Below are 9,608 nucleotides of genomic sequence, written 5' to 3'. Positions count from 1 at the left end.
TTGCCCCGACAGTTTGCTCAGGCACATTTGTGATTGGCGATCCCTGCCGTATATGCAGTTCCCTTTCTGACTTGCTACTACCCCTCCGATCATCATCTCTAAACATCACACCTGCCCCTTTTCCTTCCCCTCCTTCCTGATGTATGGGTTGAATATCCCGGACACATGGTCCCTGGTGGATGAGATGAGATGAGACGAGAATACTTCTGTATAGATGCACCGTAGCAACCCGGTCAGGTAGTGTTTCTCTCTCTTCTTTTTCTCTTCTCTCCGTGTTTCATCGAAACACAAAACTCCCCTTGCCAAACGGCACTATCCGACCAGTCCAGCCACCCACTCACCCGAGTCAGTGTCCGGTTGACAGGATGGCCAGACGTTGAGTATATAGTCGACAAATGAAACACTAGGCAAGGAGGGACGGGGTAAATCGTAAAACCGAAAAGAAAAGAAAAGAATGCAAAGGAGAGACAGGAGACGCAGAGAAGGAGGGGTATACACGTCCATTGGGGAACCAATCAACCCATTCAATTGGCCGACAAGACCACTCTCTCGGTCTGTGACTGATCTTTTCATTATTTCTTCTTCTAAACGCCGTGCTCCAAACACAACCGTAACCAGTCCCCTGGTTATGCGTTGTCCTTCCCGGGGGCCAAACTTGCCAATCCCCGGCCACGGCTAGTTGCAGACCCATTTTTTGTCAGCCTCTTTCTGTCCCACCCGCGTGGCCACGCTGTTCAGCGTGTCTTTCAGACTGTCTTTCGAGACCTTAGGGAACCTATGGAGGCGCAACCCTGATGATTAGCCTTCCGATCAACAAGCATCCCTTGTGGGCCCACGTCTTACCGTTTCTTCAAGATTTCAATTAACCCCATCTTGGTCAGATCACTGCCATTCACCACCTGCTTGAACTCTTCCAGCTGCTCCGGCGGCAACGTTCGCTTTGTCCTCCCAGCTGTCAGAACAGCCAGGGTGCCCCCGTCCGCTCCCGGCCCACTCCCGGTCGGTTTGTGTGAGGATGACGAGGATGGGTGCCCCATGAAGGCATGGAGCGTCGAGCGCCCCAAACCACCAGCCGCCTGCGCTGGCTCCGCGGCGGCCTTCGGTTTCTGCCAGTAGGCTGTGGAGAACGGGTCAATAGGGAAGGTCACCGAGTCGGAAATGGTCTCCATCTTGTACGCCTGCAGCTCCGGGTCCACGCCATGTTCCTGCCATCGTATACCAGTGCTGACGGGTTCTAGGTCCCCGACGATATGACGCCTCTTGCCATCAATCGGATGGTCCTCCTCGTCATCCAGGAAGCCATCCATGTCATCCTCTCCATCTTCACTCCCTTCCTCTTCTTCCTCTGAATCCAGATCCTCGCCTTCCTCGGGCTCTTCCCACTCAGCTTCCGAGTCGTAGTCATAGTTCGTCTCCGGCAGCCCGCGGCGAAAGGGATTGCGCATCAACCGGCGGACGGATGACTCCGGTAGGCTCTTGCTATAGGTTCCCTGATATGGAGGCCGAACATCCTCACTGAATTTAAGTGATTTCATTCTCACTTGTCTCAGAAGATCGCGAGCTCTCTGGGCAGCTTCGGAGGTCTCTGACTGATCCGCAAGGTTCTGCATCTGTAAGAGGATTTGTTTAACTGAAGCGGGCAACCTTCCACGCCGTCGCTGGTATGGCATGAGCTGGAAGAGCTCGGAAGGACGAAATATTGCAGGCTCATGCTTGCCATCCTTGGCATCTTTCAAGTAGGCATCAACTTTCTCCTGCGTATGCTGCAGAGCTTCGTTGTCGCGCTGGAACCTGTGCGGTGGCGCAAATGTGGTATGCGACTGGAGGAAGAACTCTGGAAACTCGCGCTGGTAGTCAGATACAGTCGATCCGGAGTCAGGAGAGGGGTCATTCGAAGCGCCAGCGCCAGTAGTTTTGCTAGGAGAGAGGGTCGTGTTCGATGAGGATGGTTGCGCCGGGGTTTTCGGTTTCGCAAAAAAGGAGTTCAGCTTCATTTGCGCCTGTTGCGTGTTAGATACCTGAATTCTGCATTCAGCCAGAACAAATTCAAACTCACTCTTTCTTTCTTTAGCTTCTCTTCCTCTTTCTTCAACTTCTCTTCCTCCTTCTTTCGCTTCTCTTCCTCTTTGGCAGCCTTTTCCTCCTCCTTCGCCTTCCGTTTCTCTTCCTTCTTCTTGCGCTCCTCTTCCTTTTCCGCTTCGCGCTTCTTCTTCTCCTCTTCCTTAGCTCGCTTCTCTTCTTCTTTTACCCGCTTCTCCTCTTCCTTCTCAGCCTCCCGTTTCCTCTTTTCCTCCTCTTTTTTAGCCTTCTCTTCTTCCTTCTTGGCCTTCTCTTCCTCCTTCTTAGCTTTCTCCTCCAGTTTCTGCCGCTCTTTGGCCTCCTTCTCCTGTTGCTTCGCCTCCTTACTGGCAGGCGACAACTTCCTCTTCTTCGCAGCCGGAGCAGTAGTCGTAGTGGCCGTCGAATCTCCAACGACTGTAGTCTTCTTCTCGTCCCCAGGAGCACATGATTTCACTTGTGTATCCCGATTCTCCTTGTTATCATCTGTATCGACACGAGCATCTCCATCAACCTTCATCTCCACATCCGTAGTTGTGTTCGCATTCGTATCATCCCCCACTTTCGCAGCAGCCGTATCCCCATCGACATCCCCTATCGAGCGTTTCCTCGCCGGCGACCCAGACATAGAGATAGACGCGGGGTAGGTATTCGTATCCGATGGAGGAGATGATAGTGACGATAAGGACGAGCCAGCAGACGAGTGTGGCGAAGATGCAGGAGCAGGATTAGGAGGAGCGGTGGCGGTAGCAGTATCTGTCGACATGGCGGTACTTTCCGTTCCCGGGATGGTGTATGGTGGAATGAGCCGCGATAAGGATGAAAAAGACGGTGAATGACCTTATTGACGACTCAATGGACAATGAAACGATAATCTAATCATCCAGCGGAGAAGTGTAAGGCTGAGGCTGTATGTGGGTGGGTATCAAGAAGAAGGATGAGACAAAGGAGTATGATAACGATAAAAATAAATGGCACCTATTAAACTCCCCAATTCACAACTCAGTCAGTCTATCATCGTAACTTAATCACTTTGATGAATATATCCCAGAGTGCGCGCGCATGCACAACCTCGTGCTGGGGTACTTTGCAAGGGTTGATTTGAGCTCACATCAGTGGCCAATAACCAGCCAGGTAGGTTTCAGGGTCATGAGAGGAAAATGAGCGGAAAGTATTAGGAGTGAAGTGAGGAAAGCCGGTGATCCAGGAGAGTGATCGATTGATGGGTCTCTTTCTGGCCGGCTGGACCGTGAGCTAGTTAGTTAGGTTAGGGGTCGTGCAAAGTGATAGACAGACAAGACAAGAAAGACAGGCAACAATCGAGGCGGAGATTCCAGGCGTGGGAGAGGGAATCTTGGCGTCTGGTGAGCCTGCCAGGTTGCCCGAAACGCGTTGTTAATTGATGTTCGCGACTGGGATTTCGCGTCCCGCACGTGTATTGGATTATGTAAGGACCCCCCTAGTTCACGACCACTAGATTTCTTAGCCCACCTTAGTTCATCTATCTATATCGCTGGAGCTTTGCATGCAGAGTTCCTGTCTGTTAGATGTTGAATTTGAGTCTATTCGATGGTTGTACTGAGTGCGAAGCTACTAGTTTATTGGTTCACTATGCGCTGACTCCGCCTTAAGTCCGTGCAAACCTACAACAGCTCTCCTTAACACCGTCTACTTCGCTATTGCGATCAATGTGGTGATATGTACAATAGTATTATTATTACTTTGCTCATAAATCCATCGGACGCCAATTTGGTGCAAGGGGTGCGAGTTCAAGTAGCAAGCAACCCTTACAGCACAGCAAAAAGCGCCAATAACATGCGGTGAGGGGAATAGAACAAGTTCAAGTCAATCAGTTGAGGGGCATCTTGCCGTCGTAGAGCAAATCAAGGCTGGAGGGCATTGCAGGATCGTTGCACCAGACATGGGATCCAAGCCCGAGTTTGCAGGACGAGAGTTTAGGAAAAGAAAGGAAAGAAGCGTAGAGCTCGAATTCGACACAGACTGCGTAGTCGATGCAGTGCCAAATATCAGTGTATGTGAAAGGAATAAGCCCAGTAACGAACAAGCTGCAACTCTAATCACTCAAATCGGGGTTCGCCACGAAAAGCCGGACATTGGTCATGGACGTCGTTCGATCATCGACACTGCCTCGGCGCCGCAGTTCATCCGCCTTCTTCGCCTTATCGATCGCCGCAGAAGCCGCACTTGGTGCGGCCATGTCACTCACGGTGCCAAAGTACTCTTCGTGCTCACTACCAAAACTGTTTGTAGTAGCAGCATCATCCTTAATGGAGGCGTGGTCCTGCTCGGCTTCGTGGCTTTCCGCTGGTGGGTGCTCAGAGACATCGGGGAGGTCGGTCTTCTCATTAGGAGGCGTACTGGTGCTCCCCATCGTGCTCTGCGGAGTACGTTGGTAGCCACTGGGATAGCGAGAATTGCTACCCAGAGAACTGCGACCGCTACCGGTCCGGCGATAAGGGAAGCCTCGGTCACTGTGTGCATCCTCATCTGCATCACCGACCTCGTTCGCACTGAGTCGAACCGGGACAGTAGCGCCGACGAGTGTCGAGGGGGAGAAATCAGTGGTTCCCTTGCCGCCGTGCTTGTTCTTGCCGCTTCCAAGGGTGCCCGTGCGCCCGGCGCCTGCGCCGTGGACTTCCAGGTACGCCCGCTTCTTATCGACCAGCTTCTGCGCCCGTATCCGAGGATCCTCGGGCTGTGCCCGGTCACACCACACTGTCGCTTTTTGTCTCCGCATCAGAGCCACATAACCCAGCTGAGCATTTGCGGAGCGGGACGAAGTGCTGCGGCGAATATCTGTCTGTGGGTTACCGCCGTAGTTAACATTGCCGGTGGAGGTCGTAGATGTGGTCGCACTCGATAACCGCCTGGAAGGGGGGTAATTGGGTGGACCGGTCATCGTATGATGTGGTGAGGGTCCCGCAGAGTATGCCTGCTGCTGTTGTGCCATGTAGGGTAACACATGGGAGGAAGAGGTTCGCCGGCGGTTGTGCGCAAGGGAGGCGGCCGATGGATGGGGAGAAAGCTGCTGGTGGTGAGGCCCGTCATAGGCCTGGTAGGGAAAGCCGGAATGCATTCCGGCAACTGGTTTGCGAGCCGGCGGCGGCTGATGATGCATTGGGAGTCGATAGTCGGTCATGCTGGGCTGTTGTAGCTGCACACCAGCCATCTAGGCAGAGCTCGATCGGTAAACGAGGGGGGAGACGAGGAACTGTGGTGACGGTTCCCACTGCGGGCGGTGGCGGGAGATTGCAGGGGTAGCCACAGAGATAGATGAAACAAGATTGTAGTGAAGCGTCGACCAGTGATCCCCGCGATTTCTGGACAGGAAAGGGAAAGTCGTAGATCGTGTGGGAGAGTGGTTTTTGAGGATCAATGAGCGGCCAGCGGCTGGGTTGTCGTACCGGACAGGCAACCGAATCCGAGGCGCGAAGAAAGGGAGAGGGACCGACCCAGCTGATACAATGGGAATGTGGTATCGGCGCTAGAATAGAAACGGCCTCTACCAAGAGATTGCAAGCGCTTCAGAAGAGGCGGGCGCTTGAGTTGTTAGGGAGAGAGAGAGAGAGAAGAGGGGAGTGAATAAGATGACGCTGGCAGTGGTAGTGTTGGAGTAGCGGTGCTGAGAGAGTGCAAGACGCAGCAGACAAACAGACTCGCTCAGTCACTCATGCACACGAGGGCTGGCAGTTGGCGGGTACCCAATATTACCAAGTCACACCTGCAGGGGACATTGATAAAGCCGTGACCCGGGCACTACTTTAAGACCGACGCTTAACAGAAGGTACTAAGGAAGTAGTAGTAGCAGCAGCAGCAGCAGCAACAATAGTAGTAGGAGACGGTGCTGACGCCCGGAATCCAACCACACAAGTCACTCACACACAGTCACTTTTCAGTGTCTCTGTCTTGTGATAAGAGTTATCTCTGACAGTAATTGATCACAAGGCGATCGAGGCAGACCAGGTAAATAAAGCAATGAAAAGAGGGAAGAGAAAGAGAGGCGGGGTTGAAAGGACTGGAGACGAGCGAAATGAAGGGAAAATGAACGAACGGTTGAACAACGGACTTTGGAGGCGATCGATCGGGAAAAGAAGATGGGAGAAAAGAAAGAGGAGCGTGAACTTTGGTTCTGAAAAACCCAGTTGTGACCGTCAGACGGGGTGGTACCGAATACGACCCTCCGGTACAAGGTACCATTGATACCGCCCCTTACGGAACCCCAGGCAAACAATGGAAAGTACCTGCACAGCCACAGATGCACCAGGGATGGATGGGCCCTGTAGACAAGGAAATGCAGGCAATCGACCCAGAGAGCTACGAATCTACCCTAAAGGGAGCTTGGGAAGCTCCCTGTCTCCTTTTGATTTGCGCTGTCTATCTTCCGATGTCTCAAAAGCAACACCTTGTTAGCGCGCGATAAGCTGTAAGACAGGATCGTCAGGAGACATCATCTTACTGCGCCACACCACGCACGTGGGCCAGGAAGGGTATCATTGATACATAGACGATACCGGCCAGTGATACCGCACTAGGCAATCGCGGGAGATACCGTCGGTCGATGATACGGTACCTTACTACCACAAGGAACCGGATTGTACCAAAACCAGACAGCAGCAAATTAATGACGTCTATTACCCCACTGCTGAAACATCCGGAAGGCCGGCAGCACTGCAATTCTTTCTGATGATTTGGGGCTGAGGAGATGGGGAAGGACAAGATAGAGGAATTGTTTCACTGAGGTAGTCATGCATTGACGTATAACGGGCGCAGGAAGGCAAACCGAAGACGGTCAGAGGGGATCGGAGTGACCGGTTAGGCCGAGAGGTAGGGAGGCGAGAGAGGGAGAGAGAGAGAAGGGGGGTAGGTAGTAACTCTACACTACAGTTGGTTGCATTCGATCAAGGTACTTACAAAGTACTACTAGTTACTACCGGGGAGACTCGTAAGCACAGGAAGTACTTCTTCTTCTACAGTTGGTACAGTTGGTAAAAGTGGGTATTATTCCACAGGTATTCAAGCAGTCTCTGTTCATAAAAGAGAGATTTTCTTGCTCACAAATTACCGCAGCCGGATACATCTCCAGGCAACCCTTTACTAGTATTGCATAAAAAGTACTACTTTGTACTCTTGTGAACCAGGGATGGAGACAGGGTGGAACCTCCCATACCGGGAAGGGGGGGGGGGGGGGGGGGGGGGTACTTTGCTAGCGACAAAGTAGATACTTTAGTAACTTTACTTGAAGTGGTACCTTTCCAAAACGGAGACGAGTTCCGCGGCGTAACCGAAGGGGGGGAAGGAAAAGGAAAGGGAAAGTGACGTGACGATGACTGCGAGAAAAAGTTGCAACTTTCGCACTTGCACGAGACTAAACTAGTCCCGACTAGTCCGAACTGTTACGGCCCCCCCGCAATCCTACTAGAAGGAAAAGGAAAGAAAGAAAGAAAAGTATGTTACATCCGGGCGCTGGCTGTAACGCTCATTCCCCAACCGGGATCCATTGTTCAGCTAGCCATCGTCGTCGCTGTCTCTCTCCCTCCCCTCATGCTGGCATGGCATGCAATTTCTCTCGGCTCTTCTCCGTTGCTTATGCCAATCGCAGCGAGAATGGAGACCACGCTGTCATGCACACTAGTCGCTATGCACGTTGGATCAGATCAACTGCATGTCGCTACGGAATGCCCGGTGGCCTTTGCCTAATCTTACCAACAACACAACAACAGTATACCGAATCCGGCTCGGGTGGCTCTGGTGCTTGTGCATCGCATCGTTGGCAAATGAGCAATTTACCCAAGGTGCAGACGGGATGAGCCTCCACTCATCGCTGGTCTTCGTCCTCGTCCGTGGTTCAACTGAAACAAAGCCATTATTATCGCTAGGGTTGAAATTCAATATGACTGGACATTATTAGTATTGACTTGTGTCTAACCAAGTGCCACTGTCGGGATTTGCCGTTGATCAATCTCCCCAAACATAGCTATCTACTCGTCAATGACACCATGGTGGATATGTTAAGGTTCAAATGTTGTGCGGTTGACCCTCGTCGGCTACTTGCTTATTCGCCAGTTCGTCAAGCTGCTCAGCCTTACGCCACTCTCCAAGCCTCATCGACCCAGGGCCTGATCAAACTCAACGTGCATTTTTGGAACATGGCCTCGTATCGCGTCGACACCGTTGCGCGAAATACAGTACCACCGTTGCTATCAGAGCTTCGCTTTGCCGTCCGGTAGCTTCACTAGCGCTCCATCGCGCCTGACATCATAATCGCGGCCTTTCTTCCACCCCAGCCATGTTTTGAGTGTCTCTTCGCCCCCAGTGCCAGGTATCAGGCCACCCCCGGTCCAGCCTCCGTCGTCGGCCGGAATCGGGAGCCCGGGAGTTTCCACTAGATGGACGACGGGCCGTTGCTCATAGCCACTTTCCTCGAGCTCATCTTGTTCCAACACAGGTGTGGCGCAGGCATCTGTCCCATCGAATACGGCCTCCCACTCCGCCCGAGTCTTTTCTTTGAACCGCTTAGCGAAGGCAGCCCGCAGCGCAGGCCAGTTGTCCTTGTTATCCCGCGGCGGAAGCTCTTCGGGGTTCAATTCGAGCCCCTTCAACAGAGCATCGTAAAACTGCGGCTCCAACGCACCCACTGCGAAATACTTTCCCTTGTCCTTGGTTTCGTATGTGTCGTAAAACGGGCTGCCTCCGTCCAGCGTATTCTGACCGCGAGGCGCATCCCAGAAGGGCGTTTGTCTGCCCAACCGTGGCATTGCAGCCAAATACGCAGAGCCGTCAACCATGTTTGCCTCGACGACCTGGCCGCGTCCGGTGTGCGTGCGCGAGATCAATGCCAACAGAATCCCCAAGAAGCATGTGGCACCTCCACCAGCAAAATCACCCAGGAGGTTGAGTGGTGGGTAAGGGCGTTCTCCCGACCGACCTATCATAGACAGTACCCCCGCCACAGCAATGTAGTTGATGTCGTGACCCGCCATATCCTTGTATTTGCCATCGCGACGGAAACCCGTCAAACGAGCCACAATCAATCGGGGGTTATGTTTCAGAAGCACCTCCGACGGCGACAAGCCCAGTCGCTCCAAAACACCGGGACGATATGGATCAATCAGGACATCGGCGTCCTTGAGGACGGAGAGGAGCACTCGATGGGAGTCGGGGTCTCGGAGGTCAATGGTAGCGGACGTTTTCCTGCGAGTCAACTGGTCGGCGCTCTTAGCTTTCGGTCGGTCGATTCGCAATACAGAGGCTCCATAGTCGGCAAGTAGTAGTCCGGTGAAGGGGCCTGTGTAGACGTCATGTCAGTATGCGGAGAGGCGTCTCCGAGGCAGGGGGTATGGCAGACGAACCGGGGGCTAGGCCAGCCAGCTCGACCACACGGAGTCCATCGAGAGGAGCGGGCATTTTGTAAACCAAATTGGATAACTCAGATATGTACTGACAAGAATAGCAGCGATGAGATAAGTTGTAGCACTGCCAGCAGCGCGATGGTTGATACTTGGATTGCTGGGTGATCCAGACAGCGGCTT

General features: G+C 53.0%; 4 protein-coding genes across 4 annotated transcripts; all 4 read right to left on the bottom strand.

Moving 5' to 3' along the window:
- Positions 1-407: 407 nt before the first annotated feature.
- Positions 408-3,038, bottom strand: BO79DRAFT_2310 (putative chromatin assembly factor 1 subunit A). Its single transcript, XM_025684130.1, has 3 exons — positions 2,057-3,038; positions 844-2,000; positions 408-775 (listed from the first exon to the last, which is right to left on the bottom strand). Exons 1-3 carry the CDS (start codon positions 2,822-2,824, stop codon positions 676-678), a joined length of 2,025 nt encoding a protein of 674 aa, XP_025545131.1. The 5' UTR covers positions 2,825-3,038; the 3' UTR covers positions 408-675.
- Positions 3,039-4,132: 1,094 nt separating this feature from the next.
- Positions 4,133-5,218, bottom strand: BO79DRAFT_135004 (uncharacterized protein; the record flags this gene model as incomplete). The annotated part of the gene is made up of 1 exon (XM_025678040.1): positions 4,133-5,218. The coding sequence occupies one exon, from the start codon at positions 5,216-5,218 to the stop codon at positions 4,133-4,135; it is 1,086 nt and encodes a 361-aa protein (XP_025545130.1).
- A 437-nt stretch (positions 5,219-5,655) lies between these two features.
- BO79DRAFT_2302 (uncharacterized protein) lies at positions 5,656-6,364 on the bottom strand (the record flags this gene model as incomplete). Its single annotated transcript, XM_025684084.1, has 1 exon — positions 5,656-6,364. A coding segment is annotated over one exon (393 nt), but the record flags the coding sequence as incomplete, so codon positions are not given.
- A 1,636-nt stretch (positions 6,365-8,000) lies between these two features.
- BO79DRAFT_283675 (CaiB/BaiF CoA transferase family protein) lies at positions 8,001-9,550 on the bottom strand. Its single transcript, XM_025688171.1, has 2 exons — positions 9,429-9,550; positions 8,001-9,364 (listed from the first exon to the last, which is right to left on the bottom strand). Exons 1-2 carry the CDS (start codon positions 9,481-9,483, stop codon positions 8,280-8,282), a joined length of 1,140 nt encoding a protein of 379 aa, XP_025545128.1. The 5' UTR covers positions 9,484-9,550; the 3' UTR covers positions 8,001-8,279.
- Between the last annotated feature and the right edge of the window lie 58 nt (positions 9,551-9,608).

This window comes from Aspergillus costaricaensis, assembly GCF_003184835.1.
Source record: "Aspergillus costaricaensis CBS 115574 unplaced genomic scaffold BO79scaffold_1, whole genome shotgun sequence".
Taxonomy (NCBI): Eukaryota; Fungi; Ascomycota; class Eurotiomycetes; order Eurotiales; family Aspergillaceae; genus Aspergillus; species Aspergillus costaricensis.
This window is presented reverse-complemented; position numbering and strand designations above follow the sequence as displayed.

Bases quoted from the DNA above. Each gene is read 5' to 3' on its own strand.
- BO79DRAFT_283675 (XM_025688171.1), bottom strand. From the start codon at position 9,483: ATGCCCGCTCCTCTCGATGGACTCCGTGTGGTCGAGCTGGCTGGCCTA. The intron at 9,365-9,428 runs GTTCGTCTGCCA...ACGTCTACACAG, and splicing joins GCTGGCTGGCCTAGCCCCCG to GCCCCTTCACCGGACTACTA.
- BO79DRAFT_2310 (XM_025684130.1), bottom strand. From the start codon at position 2,824: ATGTCGACAGATACTGCTACCGCCACCGCTCCTCCTAATCCTGCTCCT. The intron at 2,001-2,056 runs GTGAGTTTGAAT...AACACGCAACAG, and splicing joins AGAAGCTAAAGAAAGAAAGA to GCGCAAATGAAGCTGAACTC. The intron at 776-843 runs GTAAGACGTGGG...GCGCCTCCATAG, and splicing joins ATTGAAATCTTGAAGAAACG to GTTCCCTAAGGTCTCGAAAG.